This window comes from Macaca thibetana, chromosome 1 (genome assembly GCF_024542745.1).
Source record: "Macaca thibetana thibetana isolate TM-01 chromosome 1, ASM2454274v1, whole genome shotgun sequence".
Lineage (NCBI taxonomy): Eukaryota > Metazoa > Chordata > Mammalia > Primates > Cercopithecidae > Macaca > Macaca thibetana.
In genome coordinates, this window is record NC_065578.1 from 126536393 (window position 1) to 126563535 (window position 27143).

Consider the following 27143-nt stretch of genomic DNA (forward strand, 5'->3'; position numbering starts at 1 on the left):
TGCTAAATGATCCTGGTCAGCCTTCAATCAAATAAGCTTAATCTGTGTGTATTGTTTTAAATTGTTCTTTTATTTTTTATTTTTTTATTTTTATTTTTTTGAGACGGAGTCTCGCTCTGTCGCCCAGGCTGGAGTGCAGTGGCGCAATCTCGGCTCACTGCAAGCTCCGCCTCCCGGGTTCACGCCATTCTCCTGCCTCAGCCTCCCGAGTAGCTGGGACTACAGGCGCCCGCTACCTCGCCCGGCTAGTTTTTTTTTTGTATTTTTTTAGTAGAGACGGGGTTTCACCGTGTTAGCCAGGATGGTCTCGATCTCCTGACCTCGTGATCCGCCCGTCTCGGCCTCCCAAAGTGCTGGGATTACAGGCTTGAGCCACCGCGCCCGGCCTTTAAATTGTTCTTTAACAGTCTATTTATCTTCATCTGTTTAATGTTGAAATGTTGTTCTTTAAGGGCAAGTATTTCCATTAGCATTACCAGAAGTCCTGGTATATACACACACACACACACACACACACACACACACACACACACAGTAGCTGAGCAGAGACCATATTAAGGAATGCTGGGGAGTGAGAATAAGGCTTGCTTAATTTCTGGGATAAAGCAAACATGTCTCACCTTATCAATCAGATCAAGCTCCAGCTCTTGTATATCTGACACCCTGAGATGGGCTGTTGCTGGACCCAAGAAAGCCAAACAAAGATCATAGACCTCCAAGGTAAGAAATCCAGGATGTAATGGAACTAACTAGAAGTAAGAAGATGGTAGCTGGATAAAGAAGCAAACAAGCTCCAAGCATAATCAAAGCAACTATTTTTACCCAAAGCAGAATAGACAACATCTTGCTTTCTTTGAACTGGGGACTCTCAGAGGTCACGTAACATTATTCAGGCATAGCATAATATGTACCCTTAATGTGATGTTTCCAATCATGGCAAAATATGTACTTTAACAAATATAGATTGGGCACTGTGGCTCACCCCTACAATCCCAGCACTTTGGGAGGCTGAGGCAGGAGGATCGCTTGAGCCCAGGAGTTCAAGACCAGCCTGGGGAACAAAGCAAAATCCTGGTCTCTATAAAAACTTTTTAAAAAAAATTAGCAAGGCTGGGCGTGGTGGCACATGCCTGTAATCCCAGCACTTTGGGAGGCTGAGGTGAGAGGATTGCTTGAGCCCTGGAGTTTGAGACAAGCCTGGGCGACATGGTGAAATCCTGTCTTTACCCAAAACAAAACAAAACAAAAATTAGCTGGGCACGGTGGTTTGTGCCTGGAGTCCCAGTTACTCAGGAGGCTGAGAGAGGATCACTTGAAGCTGGGAGGATGAGGATGCAGTGAGTTGAGATTGTGCCACTGCACTCCAGCCTGGGAAACAGTGAGACCCTGTCTCAAAAATAATTAGTTGGGCATGGTGGCATACACTTATAATCCCAGCTACTCAGCAGGCTGAGGTGGGAGGATCACTTGAATCTAGGAGCTCAAGGCTACAGTGAGCTATGATCACGCCATACACTCCAGCCTGAGCAACAGAGTGAGACCCTATCTCTGCCAAACAAAACGAAACAAAAAACAAATAGTAAAGAGCAGAATTTATGTTGATTGAATTCAAGCAGAATCCAACATATGTATTCAGCTTCTCAATTATGAACAAGGAAAGGATGTCATGAAGAAAAATCGCATCCATTTATGCCACAATCACTAGTAGGGGGAGAAAGCATTGGGCCAACTAACACTGCTTTTTCTTTCTTTGTGCTACAGTTCCTGCACAATAGCATGTTTTTTTCACATCATTTGTACCTCAGTCTTCCCTTTTTAAAACATATATTATGACTAGGGTAAGTTAAATTACTTGAAGCTTGTAGAAAGGAACTATATACATATATTAGTATATGGTATTATTTTTATTACTATAAATCAACTAAAAACAAATCCTTTGGCATACTGACTATGGAGTTAGGTTAATGTTTTGAGTTGTCATGTCCTGGCTGAAAACATCATATATTCATGTTGTAAAGTCAATAGTGGCCTGGCGCAGTGGCTCACGGCTATAATCCTAGCACTTTGGGCAGATCACTTGAGGTCAAGAGTTCAAGACCAGTCTGGCCAACATGGTAAAACCCTATCTCTACTAAAAATACAAAAATTAGCCAGACATGGTGGTGGGCTCCTGTAATCCCAGCTACTCAGGAGGCTGAGGCAGGAGAACTGCTTGAACCTGGGAGGTGGAGGTTGCAGGGAGCCAAGACTGCACCACTGTACTCCAGCCTGGGCAACAGAGCGAGACTCTATCTAAAAAAAAATAAACAAATAAAGTCAATAGTATATTTAAATATTTTAAGTATCTACACAGATGTGTGCTTTGAAACTTAAAAAATGAAACTTCTTTTAATGGAAAAGAAAAAAACTTCTTTTAACTAGAGATCTCTTATACTGTGTCAGTTCAACCAGAAACAAAAAAAAGCACTCCCTTTTGGTTGAAGAATCTATATAGGTTAAAGAAAGAAAGAAAGGAAAATGTTACTTGTGTAACAAGTTTTAGACACAAAATGGAATTTTTCCAATCAATCTCTTAAGAATGAGCGTTGGCCTGAGACCATCAATCTGGGACTGTCTCTAGAGCTCACCTCAACAGAGCTTTCTGCTTCCGTGTAAGTGATGGTGACAACATGCTGCTCACTGCTGTTGACTAAAAAATAACCAGATCCTTCCACAAGGCTAAATATTTCCTATGGAAAAATCAGACAAACAATATTCTGTTCACTTCAGTTTATAAATAGCTCAAAGGAAATAATTTCTACCTACCTAAGAAAGAATATGGATAAAAAGATTACAGTGAATGGACAAAAGACAAAATACAATTATTAAGGTACAATTTTTAAGGACGGTGCAACTATTATCTATGTGTTTCATATATATGTATCAATTATTTTCAACACATAAGTGAGCTTTTTAATTGTTATGCTATCAATTTTAATAACTTTCCCTCCAATACGATTCCATTTAACCAGACTCATACAGCTTCTACCTTCACATCAGGGTGGTTATAGATGGTGGCATTCTCAGGCACTACAGTTACATCATCTACCAGGAGCAGTTCCACATCTACAGATCTGGGCAAGTTGGAAATTTCCTAGAGATATAATAAGAACCACAAAAGTGAATATAAATGTCTAATTCTTGGCTGGGCACAGTGGCTCACACTTGTAATCCCAACACTTTGGGAGGGTGAGGCAGGCAGATCATCTGAGGTCCGGAGTTTGAGACCAGCCTGGCTAACATGGTGAAACCCCGTCTCCACTAAAAATACAAAAATTAGCCAAGCATGGTGGTGGGTGCCTGTACTCCCAGCTACTTGGGAGGTTGAGGCAGGAGAATCGCTTGAACCTGGGAGGCAGAGGTTGCAGTGAGCCAAGATGATGTCATTGCACTCCATCCTGGGAGACAGAGCGAGACTTCATCTCAAATAATAATAATAATAATCAATGTCTAATTCTTCAGCTCTACGGGAGAAGTTTCCAGGACTCTCTCAAGTGCCAAAAATAACAGAATTACAGAGGTATATGGTCTCAGCTTTATGTAAGTTGTATAACTTTTAAAGAAGAGCTTTATATTCCAATTATTTAACTTATATTTCTTATATTATAATCTCCACTCACTTTTGGGCTTTTCTTCTCTGAATAGCCCACAAAATTGACTCCAATAAGTACAGTTCCTTTTATCTGACGTACTTTAAGGATCTGATGACCTGAAAACATGCAGAAAAATACCCTGTGAGAAACAATAACATATAGAATACAAGTGTTTCTAGAAAACCACATTCTGCCACAGTTTTTCCAAATGGTGCTTTATTGCAGAGGAAGAAAAACTCTCAATGGGGAAATACACAAGAAAAAACTGTTTTGTTTTTTATTTTTATTTTTTTAGATGGAGTGTCGCTGTGTTGCCCAGGCTGAAGTGCAGTGGCGTGATCTCGGTTCACCACAACCGCCCGGATTCCAGCGATTCTCCTGTCTCAGCCTCCCAAGTAGCTGGGACTGCGCACCACCATGCCGGTCTAATTTTTGTATTTTTAGTAGAGATGGGGTTTCACTATGTTGGCTAGGCTGCTCTCGAATTCCTGACCTCGTGATCTGCCCGCCTCGGCCTCCTAAAGTGCTGGGGTTACGGACATGAGCCACCGCGCCTGGCCTGAAAACTGGGTTTTTGTGCTGACCATGCCAATATATACCCATATGACCCTGAGCAAACACTTTATCTCTTAGTTCCTTTATTAAATGAGGGACTGAGCCAGGCAAAATCTAAAATTCTTTCTAGCTTTGATGGTCTATGAGTCCAAAAATAGGCTGACAGGTGTAATGTTTTGTCCAGTTTACAAATGGAAGTGAGAAAGGGATAGTCCTTTGAGATCTTTCATCTTTCATTCTCCTAAACTGTTCTCTACATTTATATGTCATGTAAGTCACTCAACAAAGTTTTTATGTTTTTTTTTTGTTGTTGTTGTTTTTGAGACAGAGTCTCGCTCTGTCGCCCAGGCTGGAGTGCAGTGACCTGATCTCAGCTCACTGCAAGCTCCGCCTCCCGGGTTTACACCATTCTCCTGCCTCAGCCTCCCGAGTAGCTGGGACTACAGGCGCCCGCCACCTCGCCCGGCTAGTTTTTTGTATTTTTTAGTAGAGAAGGGGTTTCACCGTGTTAGCCTGGATGGTCTCGATCTCCTGACCTCGTGATCTGCCCGTCTCGGCCTCCCAAAGTGCTGGGATTACAGGCTTGAGCCACCGGGCCCGGCCAACAAAGTTTTTAAATGGCTATTCTTAATTAGATCAATCCAAACTCCTTAAACTTGTATTTGAAGGCTTCCATATTCTGACTCTGCTGTAATCATTCATTTTCTTTCTCTTTCTTTTCTTTCCTCTCTCTTTTCTTTTTCCTTTTTTTTTTTTGTGTGTGTGTATGTGACGGGGTCTAACTCTGTCACCCAGGCTGAAGTGCAGTGGTGCAATCACAGTTTACTGCAACCTCTACCTACCCAGCTCAAGCAGTCCTTCCACCTCAGCCTCCCAAGTAGCTGGGACCACAGGTGCATGTCAACATGCCTGGCTAATGTTTTGTAGAGACGGGGTCTTGCTATGTTAACCAGGCTCGTCTTGAACTCCTGAGCTCAAGTGATCCTCCTGCCTCAGCCTCCTAAAGTGCTGGGAATTACAGGTGTGAGCTATTGCACCTGGCCTTTTTTTCTTTTTTTAATTTAACAAACATGAATCTGCCACTTCACTTAGGCCAGTTTTAATTTTGTCCTCAATATATAATCATGCCTAAATCTGTGAGGCAGTTTCTCCTGATGCCACATTCATTCAACAAATATTTATTGAGGGCCTACGACATGCCAGGTGCTATGTTAGGTAATTAGAATACAGAAATTAAGAAGAAAACACGGCCGGGCGCGGTGGCTCAAGCCTGTAATCCCAGCACTTTGGGAGGCCGAGACGGGCGGATCACGAGGTCAGGAGATCGAGACCATCCTGGCTAACACGGTGAAACCCCGTCTCTACTAAAAAATACAAAAAACTAGGCGGGCGAGGTGGCGGGCGCCTATAGTCCCAGCTACTCGGGAGTCTGAGGCAGGAGAATGGCGTGAACCCGGGAGGTGGAGCTTGCAGTGAGCTGAGATCCGGCCACTGCACTCCAGCCTGGGCGACAGAGCGAGACTCCGCCTCAAAAAAAAAAAAAAAAAAAAAAAAAAAAAAGAAGAAAACACAACGCTTGCCTTCAAAGAAACCCATAATTTAGTGAGGGGTGACTGAGTAGTAAACCAATCACTGTAATATAGTGTGATAAGTGCTATTACAGAAGTATGTACAGAGCACATAGAGTATACAAGAGCACAAAGAAGGAATATTTATTTTAGATTGGGAATATAGAGGGACAGAAAACTCCCAGGTTCCCTAGAGGAAGATTTCAACCCAGTGAAGATGCGAGAAAAACATGTTTTAAGAAAATAGAACATAAGCAATATATGCAAAGGAAAGTAGAATGACAAGCCTTGTCATAGGGATCTAAAGTTGTTGAGTGTGAGAAAAATATAGGATATGTGTGGATACTAATAAGAGGTGAAACCAAAGAAGTAAACAGGGTCAGTCTGTTAAGCTACAACATACAAATTTTACCCAGAAAGAATGGGGAGTCTCTGAAGACAATATGGTGACAGTATAGTCAGTGGTCAGGACTACGGGCTTTGATGTCAGAGAGTTTATTGCTTCATCTGTTTACCTTTGTAATCTTAGGTCCTAAAACTGAGCTGGTTATAGTAAGAACTAAATAAATGTTTGATAAATCAATAAATTCACAAAATGGGAACGATAATACCAATCTCTCACGGTGGTTAGAAGATTATGTGAAAAAATGTGTAAAGTACTTAGTGCAGTGCCTGGCATGTCATGAGAGCTCCGTAAATAGCAACCAAAAAAGGATGAAAAGAGATATTCAGACTTGTATTGTGAAGAATTATCTTCTGGTGTAGAAGAAAATGGTACAAAGGCTAACTTTTAGATTTCTGGTATGTACATATTATATATAAAATTGTTGGGAGCAAGCGCCCCAAAGTCTGGCCATAAACTGGCCCCAAGACTGGCCATAAATAAAATCTCTGCAGCAATGTAACATGTCCATAATGGCTGTAATGCCCAAACTGGAAGGTTGTGGGTTTACGGGAACAAGGGCGAGGAACACCTGGCCCGCCCAGTGTGGAAAACTGCTTAAAGGCATTCTCAAGCCACAAACAAAAGCATGAGCGATTTGTGTCTTAAGAGCATGTTCCTGCTGCAATTAATTCGGCCCATCTCTTCGTTTCCCTTAAGGGATACTTTTAGTTAATTTAATATCTATACAATGCTAAAGACTGGTTTGCTGTTAATAAATATGTGGGTAAATCTCTGTTCGGGGTTCTCAGCTCTGAAGGCTGTGAGACCCCTGATTCCTCACACCTCTACGTTTCTGTGTTTGTGTCTTCAATTCCTCTAGTGCCACTGGGTTAGGGTCTCCCCGACCGAGCAGGTCTCGGCATAACATGTCTACATATTTTGTATGCATAAAATATATATTAAATAATATTTTATTATTTTTAAATAGAGGTGGGGGGTTCTCACTACATTGCCCAGGTTGGTCTTGCACTCTTGGGCTTGATTCTCTTGCCTCAGTTTCCCAAAGTGCTGGGATTACAGGCATGAGCCACTGCACCTGGCCTAAACAGTTATATTAATGGTCCACAGTGAATCATGCCTGCTGGTATCCATGCCTTTATGTAGTCCCACCCACCTTGACTCTGGTTTTTGTCAGGTGACTTCCATTAGTGAATGGGACATCAGCAAATGTGACACAAGCAGAAGCTTAATAAGCACTTGGGCGTGAGGGCTTGTTGCTCTTTTAGAACCTCATCTATGCCTCGTGCCTCTCTGACTTAGTCTCACTCGCCTTCTTTTTTTTTTTTTTAGACGGAGTCTCGCTCTGTCGCCCAGGCTGGAGGGCAGTGGCCCGATCTTGGCTCACTGCAAGCTCCGCCTCCCAGGTTCACGCCGTTCTCCTGCCTCAGCCTCCCGAGCAGCTGGGACTACAGGCGCCCGCCACCACGCCCGGATAATTTTTTGTATTTTTAGTACAGACGGGGTTTCACTGTGTTAGCCAGGATGGTCTCCATCTCCTGACCTCGTGATCCACCCGTCTCGGCCTCCCAGAGTGCTGAGATTACAGGCGTGAGTCACTGCGCCAGGCCTCACTAGCCTTCTTAAGCTCATTCTTGCTGTTTCCTCTTCCTGTCACCACTTCAGGTCTCAGCATAAATGTCACTTTCTCAGGGTAGCCTTCCCTGTTCAAGATGAGGTTAGGTCCCCCTAAAGCTCTCAAGTCTTTCTATATTTGCACTTAACACAGTTGTAATGTTTAAAGTCTGGCTTCTTGAGCTATCGTATGCCTTAGACTGTAAGTATATGAGGGCAGAAGCCATGTCTGTCTCATTCATCATTACATCTCCAGTGCCTAGCAGAGGACCTTAAATGTAGCCATTCAATAAATATTTGCTAACAAATAAATAATGTTAGGAAAATAACAGGCAGTCAATACATTTTAAAATTGAGTCAGGCACTGGGCGCAGTGGCTCATGCCTATAATCCCAGCACTTTGGGAGATCGAGGCAGACAGATCACTTGAGTTCAAGAGTTCGAGACCAGCCTGGCCAACATGGTGAAACCCTGTCTCTACTAAAAATACAAAAAAATTAGCCAGGCGAGGTGGTACAGGCCTGTAAGCCCAGCTACTCAGGAGGCTGAGGCAGGAGAATCACTTGAACCCGGGAGGTGGAGGTTGCAATGAGCCGAGATCACGCCACTGCACTCCAGCCTGGGAGACAGACTGAGATTCCATCTCAATAAATAAAATAAAATAAAATAAAATAAAATAAAATAAAATAAAATAAAATAAATAAAATAAAATAAAATAAAATCAGGTACAATGGCTCATGCCTGTAATTCTAGCACTTTGAGAGGCTGAGGTAGGAGGATCACTTCAGGCCAGGAGTTTGAGACCAACTTGGGCAACATAGTGAGAACCTGTCTCTACAAAAAATTAAAAAATCAGTTGGTCCTGGTGGCATGCACCTACAGTCCTAGCTACTAGGGCGGCTGAGGCAGGAGGATCACTTCAGTCCAAGAGTGTGAGGTTATAGTAAGCTACGATCTGCTCCACTGCTCTCCAGCCTGGGAGACAGAATAATATTCTGTCTCTAAAGAAAAAGAAATATATTTTAAAATTAATTTAAGTTTATGTTTTTGTAAGAAATGTTGGCCCCTCAGCCCTAGCTTTGCAAACAAGGAAAACTACCTTCATGTTTTCTAAAAAGTACAAGAGTCGGCCGGGCGCGGTGGCTCAAGCCTGTAATCCCAGCACTTTGGGAGGCCGAGATGGGCGGATCACGAGGTCAGGAGATCGAGACCATCCTGGCTAACACAGTGAAACCCCGTCTCTACTAAAAAATACAAAACACTAGCCGGGAGAGGTGGCAGGCGCCTGTAGTCCCAGCTACTCGGGAGCCTGAGGCAGGAGAATGGCGTAAACCCGGGAGGCAGAGCTTGCAGTGAGCTGAGATCCGGCCACTGCACTCCAGCCTGGGCGACAGAGCGAGACTCCGTCTCAAAAAAAAAAAAAAAAAAAAGTACAAGAGTCAAAGATAAAAGGTGATACATAATAAAATCTAAAATAAAATTCTTGCCCATAAGAAAAGACTTAGGGCTGGGTGTGGCGGCTTATGCCTGTAATCCTAGCACTTTGGGAGGCCGAGGCAGGTGGATTGCCTGAGCTCACGAGCCCGAGACCATCCTGGGCAACATGGTGAAACCGGTCTCTACTAAAATACAAAAAATTAGCTGAACATGGTGGCACGTGCCTGTAGTCCCAGCTACTCGGGAGGCTGAGGCACAAGAATTGCTTGAATCCTGGAGGCATAGGTTACAGTAAGCCGAGATAGTACCATTGCACTCCAGCCCGGGCAACACAGTGAGACTGTATCTCAAAAAAAAAAAAAAAAAAAAAAAAAAAAAAAGGAAAGAAGAAACTCACTCAAAATCGCACAACTACATGGAAACTGAACAACCTGCTCCTGAATGACTACTGGATAAACAACGAAATTGTCAGGTCTCTGAGCCCAAACCAAGCCATCGCATCCCACTCCTGCCTGCCAGAAAACAACCCCCCTTTGACTGTAATTTTCCTTTACCTACCCAAATCCTATAAAACGGCCCCACCCTTATCTCCCTTTGCTGACTCTCTTTTCAGACACAGCCCGCCTGCACCCAGGTGATTAAAAAGTTTTATTGCCGGCCAGGCGTGGTGGCTCAAGCCTGTAATCCCAGCACTTTGGGAGGCCGAGACGGGCGGATCACGAGGTCAGGAGATCGAGACCATCCTGGCTAACATGGTGAAACCCCGTCTCCACTAAAAAATACAAAAAACTAGCCAGGCGAGGTGGCGGGCGCCTGTAGTCCCAGCTACTCGGGAGGCTGAGGCAGGAGAATGCCGTAAACCCGGGAGGCGGAGCTTGCAGTGAGCTGAGATGTGGCCACTGCACTCTAGCCTGGGCGACAGAGCAAGACTCCGTCTCAAAAAAAAAACAAAAAAACCCAAAACTTTATTGCTCACACAAAGCCTGTTTGGTGGTCTCTTCACACGGACGCGCATGACAGAAATGAAGGCAGAAAGAAAGATGTTCTCTGAAACCAGTGAGAACAAAGCACAACGTACCAGAATCTCTGGGACACATTTAAAGCAGTGTGTAGATGTAAATTTGTAGCACTAAATGCCCACAAGAGAAATCAGGAAAGATCTAAAATCGACACTCTAACATCACAATTGAAAGAACTAGAGGCCGGGCACGGTGGCTCACACCTGTAATCCCAGCACTTTGGGAGGCCAAGGAGGGCAGATCACAAGGTCAGGAGATCAAGACCATCCTGTCTAACATGGTGAAATCCTGTCTCTACTAAAAATACAAAAAATTAGCCAGGCGTGGTGGCGGGCACCTGTAGTTCCAGCTACTCGGGAGGCTGAGGCAGGAGAATGGCATGAACCCGGGAGGCGGAGCTTGCAGTGAGCCCAGATTGCACCACTGCACTCCAGCCTCGGCAACAGAGAGAGACTCTGGAAAGGAGGAGAGGAGAGGGGAGGGGAGGGGAGGGGAGGGGGAAAGAAAAGAAAAGAAAAGGAAGGAAGGAAGGAAAGAAAGGAAGGAAGGAAGGAACGAACGAACGAACTAGAGAAGCAAGAGCAAACAACTCAAAAGATAGCAGAAGGCAAGAAATAACTAAGATCAGAGCAGAACTGAAGAAGACAGAGACACAAAAAAACCCTTCAAAAAAATCAATGAATCCAGGAGCTGGTTTTTTTAAAAGATCAACAAAATTGATAGACCACTAGCAAGACTAATAAAGAATAAAAGACAGAAGAATCAAATAGATGCAGTAAAAAATGATAAAGGGGATATGACCACTGATCCCACAGAAATACAAACTATCATCAGAGAATACTATAAACACCTCTATGCAAATAAACTAGAAAATCTAGAAGAAATGGATAAATTCCAGGACACATACACTGTCCCAAGACTAAACCAGGAAGAAGCTGAATTCCTGAATAGACCAATAACAGGCTCTGAAATTGAGGCAATAATTAATAGCCTACCAACCAAAAAAAGTTCAGGACCAGACGAATTCACAGCTGAATTCTACCAGAGGTACAAAGAGGAGCTGGTACCATTCCTTCCAAAATTTTCCAATCAATAGAAAAAGAGGGAATCCTTTCTAACTCATTTTATGAGGCCAGCATCATCCTGATACCAAAGCCTGGCAGAGACACACACCAAAAAGAGAATTTTAGACCAATATCCCTGATGAACACCGATGGAAAAACCCTCAGTAAAATCCTCGCAAACTGAATCCAGCAGCACATCAAAAAGCTTATCCACCAACATCAAGTTGGCTTCATCCCTGGGATGCAAGGCTGATTCAACATACGCAAATCAATAAACGTAATCCATCATATAAACAGAACCAAAGACAAAAACCACATGATTATCTCAATAGATGCAGAAAAGGCCTTCGACAAAATTCAACAAACCTTCATGCTAAAAGCTCTCAATAAACTAGGTATTGATGGAACGTATCTCAAAATAGTAAGAGTTATTTATGACAAAACCACAGCCAATATCATACTGAATGGGCAAAAACTGGAAGCATTCCCTTTGAAAACTGGCACAAGACAGGGATGCCCTCTCTCACCACTCCTATTCAACATAGTGTTGGAAGTTCTGGCCAGGGCAATCAGGCAGGAGAAAGAAATAAAGGGGGTTCAATTAGGAAAAGAGGAAGGCAAATTGTCCCTGTTTGCAGATGACATGATCATGTATTTAGAAAACCCCATCGTCTCAGCCCAAAATCTCCTTAAGCTGACAAATAACTTCAGCAAAGTCTCAGCATACAAAATCAATGTGCAAAAATCACAAGCATTCTTATACACCAATAACAGATAAGCAGAGAGCCAAATCATGAGTGAACTCCCATTCACAACTGCTACAAAGACAATAAAATATCTAGGAATACAACTTACAAGGGATGTGAAGGACCTCTTCAAGGAGAACTACAAACTACTGCTCAATGAAGTAAAAGAGGATACAAACAAACGGAAGAATATTTCATGCTCATGGATAGGAAGAATCAATATCGTGAAAATGGCCATACTGCTCAAGATAATTTATAGATTCAATGCCACGCCCATCAAGCCACCAATGACTTTCTTCACAGAATTGGAAAAGTTCATATAGAACCAAAAAAGAGCCCACATGGCCAAGACAATTCTAAGCCAAAAGAACAAAGCTGGAGGCATCGCGCTACCTGACTTCAAACTATACTACAAGCCTACAGTAACCAAAACAGAGATATATCTCTGTTGTTTGGTACTTGTACCAAAATGGAGATATAGACCAATGGAACAGAACAGAGGCCTCAGAAATAACACCACACATTTACAACCATCTGATCTTTGACAAACCTGACAAAAACAAGAAATGGGGAAAGAATTCCCTATTTAATAAATGGTGCTGGGAAAATTGGCTAGCCATATGCAGAAAGCTGAAACTGGGCTGGACGCGGTGGCTCACACCTGTAATCCCAGCACTTTGGGAGGCCGAGGCAGGTGGATCACGAGGTCCGGAGATCGAGACCTGGCTAACATGGTGAAACCCCATGTCTACTAAAAAAAAAAAAAAAAAAAAAAAAAAAAAATTAGCCAGGTGCAGTGGCAGGCACCTGTAATCCCAGCTACTCGGGAGGCTGAGGCAGGAGAATGGCATGAACCCTGGAAGTGGAGCTTGCAGTGAGCCGAGAGCGTGCCACTGCACTCCAGCCTGGGCGACTGAGCAAGGCTCCGTCTAAAAAAAAAAAAAAAAAAAAAAAAAAAAAGAAAATGTGGCACATATACTCCATGGAATATTATGCAGCCATGAAAAGGATGAGTTCGTGTCCTTTGTAGGGACATGGATGAAGCTGGAAACCATCATTCTGAGCAAGCTATCACAAGGACAGAAAACCAAACACCGCATGTTCTCACTCCTAGGTGGGAACTGAACAATGAGAACACTTGGACACAGGGCGGGGAACATCACACACCAGGGCCTGTCATGGAGTGAGGGGATGGGGGAGTGATAGCATTAGGAGAAATACCTAAGGTAAATGAGGAGTTAATGGGTGCAGCAAACCAATGTGGCACATGTATACATATGTAACAAACCTGCACATTGTGCACATGTACCCTAGAACTTAAAGTCAAAAAAAAAAAAAAAAAAAAAAAAGAAACACTCAGGTATATGAAAAGACTTGTATATTTTCACAATACCATGTAACCGGGTCTGCCCACTGCCATCATCTTTTGCTACCATTTCCACTGATTTATAATCTTCGAAATGGGCTAGTGTTTCATTGGAGGATTTCCATTCTAGCATTAGTGAACTGAAATTATCAAACTTTCTCCTATGTTGATCAAACACTGCTAGTTCCAGGACTGTGTCCCTCAGTCTTGACACAGGAATCTGCATTAAAATAAAAAGTAATAAAACAAAAATTTAAAAATCAATAGCCTAAGAGCTGGTAAGATATCTCTAAAGCTAGGGATTGAGTTTTCTCTCAATATTTTTACCTTAACAATTTGCAAACTTTTGCTATTGAAAGAACAATATAATAATTACCTATATACACACACTTCACCTGGATTCACCAGTTCTTAACATTTAGTTACATTTGCCTTTTCTCTCTCTCCCTCTCCTTCCTCACCTTCCAAATATGGATGTTATTTTGTTTTGTTGATGTAGGCATCATTGCACTTCACCCCTAAGTATTTCAGCATGTATCCTAAGAATACGAGAACATTCTGCTATGTAAGAAACAGGTATCACACATAATAATATTAACACTAACTCAATATCAGCAAATGTATAGTCAATATTTTCATTTCCCAAAACATCGCCCCAAAATGTTTTTAAATGTTTTTTAGTTTAGATCTAGAAGTTAATTAAGGTGTATGTATGCATTGTATTTGTTTACCTCTTTAGTATATTTTAATCTAGAAAAGGCACATTTGCCCTTTTTTGTTATTGTGTTTCATGGTATTGAATTTTTTGTAAAGTCCAGGCCAGTTTTTGTTTTGTTTTTTTGAGACAGGGTCTCTCTCTGTTGCATGGGCTGAAGCACAGCAGTGTGACCACGGCTCATTACAGCCTCAGCCTCCCAGGCTCAAGTCATCCTCCCAATTCAGTCGCCTGAGTAGCTAGGACTACGGGTGTATGCCACCACACCTGGATAATTTTTTAAATTTTATTAATTTTAATTTCAATTTATTTTTAAATTTTTTTTATTTCCATAGGTTTTTGGGGAACAGGTGGTATTTGGTTACAAGAGTAAGTTCTTTAGTGATGATTTGTGAGATTCTGGTGCACCCATCACCCAAGAAGTATACAGTGGACCCGACTTGTAGTCTTTTATTTCTTACCCCTCTCCACCTTTCCCCCGAGTCCCAAAGTCTATTGTGCCATTCTTTTACCTTTGCATCCTCATAGTTTAGCTCCCACTTATGAGTAAGAGCATACAATGTTTGGTTTTCCATTCCTGAGCTAGTTCACTTAGAATAATAGTCTCCAATCCCATCCAGGTTGCTGCAAATGCCATCAATTCCTTCCTTTTTTTTTTTTTTTGAGATGGAGTCTTGCTCTGTTGCCCAGGCTGGAGTGCAGTGGCACAGTCTTGGCTCACTGCAACCTCTGCCTCCTGGGTTCAAGCAATTCTCCTGCCTCAGTCTCCCGAGTAGCTGGGATTACAGGTGCGTGCCACTAATTTTTTTGTATTTTTAGTGGAGACGGGATTTCACTGTGTTAGCCAGGATGGTCTTGATCTCCTGACCTCGTGATCTGCCTGCCTCGGCCGCCCAAAGTGCTGGGATTACAGGCGTGAGCCACTACACCCGGCCCTAATTCATTCTTTTTTATGGCTGAGTAGTATTCCATCATGCATGTGTGCGTGTGTGTGTATCACAATTTCTTTATCCACTTGTTGATTGATGGGCATCTCAGTTGGTTCCACATCTTTGCAACTGCAAATTGTGCTGCTATAAACATGTGTGTGCAAGTATCTTTTTCGTATAATGACTTCTTTTCCTCTGGGTAGATACCCAGTAGTGGGATTGCTGGATCAAATGGTAGTTTTACTTTTAGTTCTTTAAGGAATCTCCACACTGTTTTCCATAGTGGTCATACTAGTTTACATTCTTACCAGCAGCGGAGGAGTGTTCTGTGTTCACCGTATCTACACCAACGTCTATTATTTTTTGATTTTTTAAATTATGGCCATTTTTTTTTTTTTTGAGATGGAGTCTGGCTCTGCTGCCCAGGCTGGAGTGCGGTGGTGAGATCTTGTCTCACTGCAAGCTCTGCCTGCTGGGTTCAGGCCATTCTTCTGCTTCCGCCTCCTGAGTAGCTGGGACTACATGCGCCTGCCGCCATGCCTGGCTGATTTTTTGTATTTTTAGTAGAGACGGGGTTTCACCGTGTTAGCCAGCATGGTCTTGATCTCCTGACCTTGTGATCTGTCCGCCTCGGCCTCCCAAAGTGCTGGGATTACAAGCGTGAGCCACTGCGCCCAGCAATTATGGCCATTCTTGCAAATAAAAGCATAAAGTGGGGAAATGACACCCTATTTAACAAATGGTACTGGGATAAATTGGCAAGCCACATGTAGGAGAATGAAACTGGGTCCTCATCCCTCACCTTATACAAAAATCAATGCAAGATGGATCAAGGACTTAAATCTAAGACTTGAAACTATAAAAATTCTAGAAGACAACATTGGAAAAACCCTTCTAGATACTGGCTGAGGTAAGGATTTCATGACCAAGAACCCAAAAGCAAATGCAATTAAAACAAAGATAAATGGCTGGAACTTAAACTAAAGAGCTTTTGCACAGCAAAAGGAACAGTCAGCAGAGTAAACAGACAACCCACAGAGGGGGAGAAAATCTTCACGATCTATACATCTGACAAAGGACTAATATCCAGAATCTACAATGAACTTCAACAAATTAGCAAGAAAAAACCAATCTCATCAAAAAGTGGGCTGAGGACATGAAGAGACAATTCTCAAAAGAAGATATAGAAATGGACAACAAACATGAAAAAATGCTCAGCATCACTAATGATCAGGGAAATGCAAATCAAAACCACAATGTGGTATCACCTTACTGCTGCAAGAATTTTTTTATTTTTTGTGGAGATGGGGTCTCACTGTGTTGCCAGGGCCGGTCTTGAACTCCTGGGCTCAAGCAATCCTCCCACCTCGGCCTCCCAAAGTGTGAAACCCGTATCTCTACAAAAAATAAAAAAGATTAGTCACGTATGATGGTGTGCACCTGTAGTTGCAGCTACTCAAGAAACTGAGGTGGAAGGATCGCTTGAGCCCAAGTTCAAGGTTACAGTGAGCTATGATTGCACCACTGCCCTCTACCCTAGGTGACAGAGTGAGACCATCTCAAATAAATAAATAAGGACCAGGCATGGTGGTTCACATCTGTAATCCCAGCACTTTGGGATGCCAAGGCGGGCGGATCACTTGAGGTCAGGAGTTCGAGACCAGCCTGGCTAACATGGCGAAACCCTGTCTCTACTAAAAATACAAAAATTAGCCAGGCATGGTTAATTACAGGCATGGTGTGTGCCTGTAATCCCAGCTACTCAGGAGGCCGAGGCACGAGAATCGCTTGAACCTGGGATGTGGAGGTTGCAGTTAGCCGAGAATGCACCACTGCACTCCAGCCTGGGTGACAGAGTGAGACTCTGTCTCAATGAATGAATAAATAAATAAATAAATTCAATGTTATACTAGAGCAGGCTCATAGGTAAGCTGATTGTTAGCATCTCTTTACAACTCTGAATAGTGATATCATATTGGTAATCTGAAATTGGCCATGACGGGAATATTCACACCATAGAATTTGGTACATGTTACAAATTGGGTCCCCTTAGTATTTTTTTTTTTTTTTTTTTTTTTGGAGAGTCTGTTAAAAATTTACTTGCAGATAATATCAGGTTGCACCACTATTAGTGATGCCAAATTTGATGATCTGCTGAAGGTGGTGATTGCCACTGGAGGTCTCTCCAGTATAAAGGTATGGTTTCCCCTGTGTGAGTGATAATTTGAAATCTTGAGACTATCCCATTTCCCAACAAGCTTTCACCTACTAGTCTTAATATCCATTGATGATCTTTGCCGGGACCAATTATTACAAGGAGGATTACAAAATCATAAATTTCTAATTCTATGATTCATTTTATATAAGCTGGTATTTTCCTGGAAAAGAGCATCCTTTTTTCTCTTCCATCCTCCTTCTCTTCCTTCCTTCCTCAATTCATTTCTCTTCTCTTTCTCCCTCCTTCTGTCTCTCTTTCTTCCTTCATTTTCCTCTTATAATCTTGAGCATCACTATGGGATCATGTTTTTGGTTTTTTTTGTTTGTTTTTTTTTTGAGACGGAGATCTCACTCTGTCACCCAGGCTGGAATGCAGTGGCATGATCTCGGCCCAATGCAACCTCCGCCTCCCCAGTTCAAGTGATTCTCCTGCCTCAGCCTCCCGAGTAGCTGGGACTACAGGCGCCCACCACTACGCCTGGCTAATTTTTTGAGTATTTTTAGTAGAGGCGGAGTTTCACTATGTTGGCCAGGCTGGTTTCGAACTCCTGACCTTGTGATCCACCCCTTCGGCTTCCCAAAGTGCTAGGATTACAGGAGTGAGCCACCGCACCCGGCTGGGATCATTAATTTTAAGTTGATATTTCTGTCATTATTTTTTAAAAGATATTTAAGGGGTACAAATGCAGATTTCTTACATGCATGTATGACATAGTGGTGAAGTCTGGGCTTTTACTGTAGTAAACATTGTACTCAACAGGTAATTTTTCAACCCTCTACCATTATTTTTTGGATGCTCAAATTATCTACAATTTGGACAGCAGGGGTCCCTTCAAGTCAGCTTCTTTTTGAGAAGTCACCATTACTCTTTGAGTGCTTCTTTGCTTTCTAACACAAGTTGTTTCAGAATCATTGTGCACTTTCCCTACTGAGCTGGAATCAACTAGTTCTCCAAAATGCTCTGATTCCTTTAAATGGGGACTAGTGTTTAGAAACCAAGATGTTTGTACATCACTGTTGGGGTGTAGGCCCTTTCAGTGAACAGAGCTTGTAAATAAAATTTGTTTAAAAAAAGTATCATAAGTTGTACAGCAATTTTAAAACATGTCTGTAAACTCTCTCATATATGTGAGACATACACATACATATATACACACACACATATACACATTCTTTGACAAGATGACTCAATGACTCAACATCATAAATATCCCACTTATTCCAAGTTAATAAATAAATTTAACATAATCTCAATAAAAATACCAGGAACACAAATAAATATTTACAATAATTAGCTGTCCATGAAGCTAATTAAGCAGAGACTTTTAGTAGCTACACAGGTCAAAGAGTACAGATGTTACAGAACTAGTTCAGAAAAGTCACTAAATAAATGTTCTCAGCAAAAACAAAAAAACACAAGCAACCACAAAAGCAGGGGAGGGGAAGAAGCTTATTTCAGAGTTGCTACATTACATTATACTAAATGTTGAGTTTTTAACAAAAGATTAGAAATGTAAAGAAATAAGTATGACCATACATGAGAATAAAAGCAGTTTCCATAGAAACTGTCCTTGAGAATGCCCAGACATTGAGCTTACAAGACAAATACTTCTTTTTTCTTTTCTTTTCTTTTTTTTTCTTTTTTGAGATGGAGTCTCACTTCATTGCCCAGGCTGGAGTGCAGTGATGCAATCGTAGCTCACCGCATCCTGTGCCTCCTGGACTCAAGCAATCCTCCCACCTCAGCCTCCCAAGTAGCTGGGACTACAGGCATGCACCACCATGCATGGCTAATTTTTGTATTTTTGTAGAGACAGGGTTTTGCCATGTCACTCAGGCTGGTCTTGAACTCCCGAACTCAAAGGATCTGTCCACCCCGGCCTCCCAAAGTGCTGGAATTACAGGTATGAGCCACCATGCCTGGGCCAGACAAAGACTTCTTTTTTATTTTTTGAGACAGAGTCTCACTCTGTCACCAGGCTGGAGTGCAGTGGCACGATCTTGGCTCACTGCAACCTCCATCTCCCGGGTTCAAGTGATTCTCCTGTCTCAGCCTCCCAAGTAGCTGGGACTACAGGCATGCGCCACCATGCCTGGCTAATTTTTGTATTCTTAGTAGAGACGGGGTTTCATCAGATTGGCCAGGATAGTCTTAAACTCCTGACCTCATGATCCACTGACCTCAGCTTCCAAAAGTGCTGGGATTACAGGCGTGAGCCACTGCGCCCAGCCAAAGACTTCTAATTAACTTTACTGTCCAAAGAACTAAAGGCGTTCATGTTTGAATAACTAAAGGAAAATACAAAAGTGGTATCACATTACATAAAGAATACCAATAAAGAGATAGAAGTCATAACAAAAAAGAACCAAAAAGAAATTCTGAAGTTGAAAAGTACAATAATTGAAACAAAAAATTAACTAGAGGAATTCAACAGCAGATTTGAACAGGCTGAAGAAAGAATTGGAGAACTTGAAGATAGGTCAACTGAGATTATCCAGTCTGATGAATAAAAAGAAAAAAGAATGAAAAAAAAAGAACAAACATCAGAGACCGGTGGAACACCATCACGTATATCAGTATATGCAAAAAGGGACTGCTAGAAGGAGAGGAGATAGAAGAATAGAGGAAGAAAGAATATTTGAAGAAATAATGGCCAAAACTTACCAAATTGATGAAAAACATTAATCTAAACATTCAAGAAGCTCAAACAACATCAAGTAGAATAAATTCAAAAAGATTTACATCTAAACACATCATAATCCATATGTCCAGAGTCAAAGATAGAATCATAAAAACAGAAAGGGAAGGGATTCACCCCTCATTAAGGGATCTTCCATGGGATCAATAGCTGATCTTCCATTAGAAACCATGAGGACCAGAAGGCAGTGAGATGACACACTCAAAATGCAAGAAAAAGGGCCAGGTGTGGTGGCTCACACTTGTAACCCTAGCACTTTGGGGGGCTGAGGCAGGTGGATTGCCTGAGCTCAGGAGTTCGAGACCAGCCTGGGCAGCATAATGAAACCCCATCTCTACTAAAGATTTTTTTGGTTGCTGTTATTTATTATTTATTTTTGAGATGGTCTCGCTCTGTCACCTAGGCAGCAGTGCAGTGGTGCCATCTCTGCTTACTGCAACCTCTGCCTCCTGGGTTCAAGTGATTTTCCTCAGACTCTCCTCTCAAGCAGTTGAGACTACAGGTGCACGCCACCATGCTTGGGACATTTTTTGGTATTTTTAGTAGAGACAGGGTTTCACCATATTGGTCAGGCTGGTCTCAAATTCCTGACCTCAAGTGACCCGCCTGCCTCAGCCTCCCAAAGTGCTGGGATTACAGGTATGAGCCACTGTGCCCAGCCACTTCTTTCTCCTTTTTCTTTCTTTCTTTTTTGAGATGGAGTCTTGCTCTGTCACCGAGGCTGGAGTGCAATGGCACAATCTTGGCTCACTGCAACCTCCGCCTCCCAGGTTCAAACGATTCTCCTGCCTCAGCCTCCCAAGTAATTGAGATTACAGGCATGCACCACCATGCCTGGCTCCTTTTTGTATTTTTAGTAGAGATGGGGTTTCGCCATGTTTGCCAGGCTGGTCTCAAACTCCTGATCTCAGCCCCTTGACTGCCCCATTCTACAAGCCACAGTAACTACAGTCCTAAGACAGAGGGACCCCTTGGGTGGGGACCCTGCCTGGAGTGGCGCCCAGGCATTTAAAATTAGCTGAGTGTAATAGCACGCACCTGTGGTCCCAGCTCCTCGAGAAGCTGAGGTGGGAGGATCACTTGAGCCCAGGAAGTGAGGCTGCAGTGAGCCATAATCATGCCATTGCACTCAGCCCGGGCAACAGAGTGACACCCTGTCTCAAAAAACAAAAAACAAAACAAAACATTGGACACCAAATCTCAGTGGAATTTCCTGTTTGGTAAACACATTGATGTCTTCCACCTGATATGTTTTCACCACATCCTAACTCCATGGAGAGGGCATGGAAGCTCCGTGTCTGGGACTCTCTGAAGATCTTTCTCAAAGGATACAAAAGGATTTGTATCCTTTATAATGAAACTGTGAGTCATTCTAACAAACTACCAAACTTGGTCAGAAGTGTGCGTGGCCTGTGAGTCCCTCAGTTTGCAGCTATCATCCAAAGTGAGGGCAGTCTTGTTGGGAACTGCGCCCTGAAAACTGTGGAGTCTGAGCTAACTGCATATTGGTGTCAGAATTGCATCGTGGTATTGCCAAGGGTCACTCTATTAAAAAGATATAACGATTGTAAATGCATATGTACCTAATAACAGAGCCTCAAAATACATGAAGCAAAACCTGACAGAATTGAGGAAGAAACAGACAATTCAATAATATTTGGAGAGAGCTTGTAGATAGTTGAACAGGTGGAGATTCCCAGAGGATGGCATGCCGAGGGAGGGCATGGAAGCTCAACACCCCATTCCTATACCTCACCCTATGTATCTCTTCATCTGTGTCCTTTACAATATCCTTTATATATAAACTGGTAAACATAAGTAAATATTTCCCTGAGTTCTATGAGTCACTTTGTGTCCGTAATTGGTTCCTTCCGGTGGGTTCTTGGTCTCGCTGACTTCAAGAATGAAGCCGCAGACCCTTGCAGTGAGTGTTACAGTTCTTAAAGATGGTGTGTCTGGAGTTTGTTCCTTCAGGTGACCAGATGTGTCTGGAATTTCTTCCTTCTGATGGGTTCGTGGTCTCGCTGACTTCAGGAGTGAAGCTGCAGACCTTTGTCCTAAAGCTTTTAAAGGTGGCGCGTCTGGAGTTGTTCATTCCTCCCGGTGGGTTCGTGGTCTCCCTGGCTTCAGGAATGAAGCTGCAGACCTTTGTGGTGAGTGTTACAGCTCATAAAGGTAGTGCAGACCCAAAGAGTGAGCAGCAGCAAGATTTATTGTGAAGAGCAAAAGAACAAAGATTACACAGCCTGGAAAGGGACCTGAGTGTGTGGTGCCGCTGGCTCCGGGGCCAGCTTTTATTCCCTTATTTGGCCCCTCCCATGTCCTGCCAATTAGCCCATTTTACAGAGTGCTGATTGGTCCGTTTTTACAACGTGCTGATTGGTGCGTTTACAAACCTTTAGACACAGAGCACTGATTGGTGCGTTTACAAACCTTTAGCTAGACACAAAGCCCTGATTGGTGTGTTTACAATCCTTTAGCTAGACAGAAAAGTTCTCCAAGTCCCCACCCGGCCCAAAAGCCCAGCCAGCTTCACCTCTCAACTTCAGCAAATTAATTGAACCCAAAGAGGAGGTCAGGGGAACCCCAACTTGAGGCCAGTTGGTCAGAAGTTCTGGAGGCCTGCATTTGCAACTTGTGTCTTAGGTGGGGGCAGCCTTGGGGACTGAGCCCTCAACCTGTGAAATTTGACAGTAGCTCCAGGTAGATAGTGACAGAATTGAATTGGAGGACACCCAGCTGGTGTCTGCTGCTTGATACGTGGGGGAAAACGCATACATTTGGTTACAGGAGTCTTCTTTTTTCTTCTTCCCTCTCTCATATTTTTCATGAAACAGAAATCTTCTGTGTTAATGATTGTGGTGGTGTGAGAGCAGAGGAAAAACACAGTTTGAGAGTTTTTTGCGAACAATTGGTGTGAATGAGGTGGGATTTGATAGAATGGCACTGTGGCACAGAAACATGTGGTTTGGGACGAGAAAGGATGAAAGGATGGGGGATGAGGAACCTTTAATTCCTGGGTGGCTACCTTGTTATCCATGGTATGAAACTGCAGCTGTGCTGTGTTCAGTTACTAAGGGTAAAAGTTAACCAGTGCAATTTAGAGATGGTGGTAGACTCAACAGGGTGGTAAATGCTGTTGTTTTTCTTTCCTTTTTTTTTTTTTTTTTTGAGACAGGGTCTCACCCTGTCACCCAGGCTGGAGTACAGTGGCACAGTCTTGGCTTACTGGAGCTTCCACTTCTCAGGCTCAAGCAATCTCCCCACTTTAGCCTACCCAGTAGCTGAGACTACAGGAGCACGTTACCATGCTTGGCTAATTTTTAATTTTTTTTTTTTTTTTTTTTTTTTTGAGACAGTGTCTTGCTTTGTTGCCCAAACTGCAGTGCAGTGGTGTGATCTCGGTTCACTGCAACCTCCGTCTCCTGGGTTCAAGCGATTCTCATACCTCGGCCCCTGAGTAGCTGGACTCACAGGCATGTGCCACCACACCTAGTTTTTGTATTTTTAGGTTTCACCACGTTGGCCAGGCTGGTCTCGAACTTCTGACCTCAAGTGATCCCCCCGCGTCAGCCTCCCAAAGTGCTGGGATTATAGGCATGAGCCACCACACCCAGCCTTAAATTTTTTGTAGAGACAAGGTCTCATTATATTGCCCAGGCTGGTTGAGACCCTGCTTTATTTATTTATTTTTTTAAAAATTTTGTCTATTTATTTATTTATTTTGAGACCAGATTATGAGACTGGCTAAGTTTTGTATTTTTGGTAGAGATAGGTTTTGCCATGTTGCCCAGCTGGTCTCCAACTCCTGGGCTCAAGTGATCCACCTGCCTTGGCCTTCCAAAGTCCTGGGATTACAGGCATAAGCCACTGCATCCATCCGGGACCCACATTTCTTTAAAAAAAAAAAAAAAAAAGAGGGGGGGATTTAAATTTAAAAGTATGTTCTCTAACCACAATGGAGTGAAATCAGAAATCAGTAACAGGAAATTTGGAATATTCACAAACGTGTGGAAATTAAACAAAAACACTTCTAAATAACCAATAAGTTACCAGCCACAGCAGCCAGGCTGGTCTTGAACTCCTGACCTCAGATGATCCACCCACTTCGGCCTCCCAAAGTGCTGGGATTACAGGCGTGAGCCACAGCACCTGGACTAAAAATAAAATTAAAGGCCAGGTGCAGTGGCTCGTGCCTGTAATCCCAGCACTTTGGGAGGCTGAGGCAGGTAGATCATGAGGTCAGGAGATTGAGATCATGATGGCTAACATGGTGAAACCCTGCCTCTACTAAAAATAAAAAAAAAAATTAGCTGGACTTGGTGGCGGGTGCCTATAGTCCCAGCTACTCGGGAGGCTGAGGCAGGAGAATGGTGTGAACCCAGGAGGCAGAGCTTGCAGTGAGCCGAGATCGTGCCACTGCACTCCAGCCTGGGTGACAGAGCAAGACTCCGTCTCAAAATAAATAAATAGATTAATTAATTAATTAAAGAAAAATTCAAATTATGATAGCATCAAAAAAGCAAAATATTTAGGAATAAATCTAATGAGTGTAAAACTTGTATACTCCAAACAGGAAACACTGTTGAAAGAAATTAAAGATACGAATAAACAGAAAGACATCCATATTCATAAATCAAAAGACAATATTATCAAAATGGCAATACTCTCCAAACTGATCTACAGAGTCAATGCAATCCCTATCAGAATCTCTGCTGACTTCTTTGCAGAAATTGACAAGCTGACCCTAAAAATTTATGTGGAAATGCAAGGGACCCAGAAGAGCCAAAACAATCTTGAAAAAGAACAAAGTTGCAAAATTCATACCTCCCAACCTCAAAACTTACTACAAAGCTACAGTGATCAAGACAGTGTGGTACTGGCATAAAGATGTATAGATCAATAGAACAGATTTCAGAGTCCAGAAATAAACTGTCATGTTTATGATTAATAGATTTGCAACAAGAGTGCCAAGACAACTCAAAGGATAAGAAATAATTGTTTTCACAAATGGTGCTGGGTCAAGTGGATACCAACATGTAAAAAAAATGAAATGAAGCTGGGCACACTGGCTCATGCCTGTAATCCCAGCACTTTGGGAGGCCAAGGCGGGTAGATCATTTGAGATCAGGAATTCGAGACCAGCCTGGCCAACATGGTGAAACCCCGTCTCTACTAAAAATAAAATATTAGCCAGGCGTGGTGGCAGGCACTTGTAATTCCAGCTACTGGGGAGGCTGAGGCATGAGAATAACTCGAACCCAGGAGGCAGAGATTGCAGTGAACCAAGATCACACCACTGCACTCCAGCCTGGGCAATAGAGCAAGACTCAGTCTCAAAAAAAAAAGAAAAAAGAAAAAAAAAAACAAAACACAAAAATGAAGTTATATCCCTACCTCACACCATAAAAATCAACTCAAAGTGGATCAGAGAGCTAAATGTAAGAGTTAAAACTATAAAACTCATAGAATAAATCAAAGGCATAAATCTTCATGCTCTCAGATTAGGCAATGGTTTCTTAGATATAACACCAAAAGTACAAACAACAACTATAGTAACAAAATTGACAAATCAGAATTCATCAAAGTTAAAAACTTTTGTGCTTCAGAAGATGTCATCAGAAAAGTTAGGCCAAGCATGGTGGCTCATGCCTGTAATCCCAGCACTTTGGGAGGCCAAGGCTGGAGGACCACTTGAGGCCAGGAGTTTGAGACCAGCCTGGGAGATATAGTGAGACCTTGTCTCTACAGAAAAAAAAAAAAAAAAAAAATTAGCTGGGTGTGGTGGCATGTGACTGTAGTCCCAGCCACTTAGGAGGCTGAGGTGAGAGGATAGAGAGCTTGAGCCCAGGAGTTGGAGGTTACAGTGACCTATGATCATGTCACTGCTCTGCAGCTTGAGTGACAAAGTGAGACCCTGTGTCTTAAAAAAAAAAAGTAAAAGATAACCTATGTGATGAGAGAACATTTTTGCAAATCATATATCTGAAAAGAGACTTGTATGTAGAATATAAGAAATGAAGAACTCTTACAACTCAATAAAAAGACATATAATTCAATTAAAAATTGACAAAGGATCTGAATATACATTTGTCAAAAGAATATATACAAATGGCCAATAAGCACATAAAAATATACGCAACATAGGCTGGGCATGGTGGCTCACACCTGTAATCCCAGCACTTTGGGAGGCCAAGGCGGGTGGATCACCTGAGGTCAGGAGTTTGAGACCAGCCTGGCCAACATGGTGAAACCCCATTTCTACTAAAAATACAAAAATTAGCCAGGCGTGATAGTGCTTGCCTATAATCCCAGCTACTCAGGAGGATGAGGCAGGAGAATCACTTGAACCTGGGGGCTGGAGGTTGCAGTGAGCCGAGATCGCACCACTTCACTCCGGCCTGGGCGAAAAGAGTGAAGCTCCATCTCAAAAAAAAAAAAAAAAAAAAGATACACAACATAATTAGACAGTGGGAAATACAAATCAAAACCACAATGAGATACCACTTTACACCCACTAGGAAGGCTATAATCAAAATGACACATAATAGCAATTGTTGGCAAGGATATGGAGAAACTGGAAGCCTCATACACTGCTAGTGGAAATGTAAATGGTGCAGCCACTTTGGAAACAGCTGGAAGTTCTTCAAAAGGCTAAGCATGGAATTAACATAAAAACCACCAATTCCACTCTTAGCTATATACTCTAGAGAAATGAAGACATATGTTCACATAAAAACTTGTAGATGAATGTTCATGGCAGCATTATTCATAATAGCCAAAGGTGGAAACAACACATATATCCATCAACTGATGGCTGGATAAACAAAATGTAGTATATCTACACAATGGAATATTACTTAGCCATTAAAAATGCACTACTGATACAAGCTTGAAAACATGCTAAATGAAAGAAGCTAGGCACAAAGGACACATATTGTATTATTCCATTCATATGAAATGTCAGAATAGGCAAATCCACAGAGACAGAAAGTCTATTAGTGGTTGCCAGGGGTTGAGAAATGGAGGAAATAGGGAGTGACTGCTAATGGGTATGGAGTTTCTTCCGGAGAAAATGAAAATGATCTGAAGTTAGATAGCAGCGATGGTTGCACAACTTTGATTTGAACATTTTAAAAGGGTGATCTGCTGGGCGCGTTAGCTCACACCTCTAATCCC

The 27143-nt window shown here is 42.5% G+C and overlaps 2 protein-coding genes across 2 annotated transcripts in view; one reads left to right on the plus strand and one right to left on the minus strand.

The window, feature by feature from the left end:
* The window catches only part of UBAP2L (ubiquitin associated protein 2 like), a 340775-nt gene that overhangs the window by 120483 nt on the left and 193149 nt on the right, over positions 1 to 27143 (plus strand). The gene's annotated exons all lie outside the window — the stretch shown is intronic.
* The window catches only part of NUP210L (nucleoporin 210 like), a 160761-nt gene that overhangs the window by 68029 nt on the left and 65589 nt on the right, over positions 1 to 27143 (minus strand). The window contains exons 17-21 of the mRNA XM_050752318.1: positions 13432 to 13624; positions 3660 to 3748; positions 3029 to 3133; positions 2628 to 2729; positions 621 to 749 (exon numbers count right to left, since the gene is read on the minus strand). Of these exons, the coding sequence (XP_050608275.1) occupies positions 621 to 749; positions 2628 to 2729; positions 3029 to 3133; positions 3660 to 3748; positions 13432 to 13624 (618 nt within the window). The remainder of the gene's footprint in view (positions 1 to 620; positions 750 to 2627; positions 2730 to 3028; positions 3134 to 3659; positions 3749 to 13431; positions 13625 to 27143) is intronic.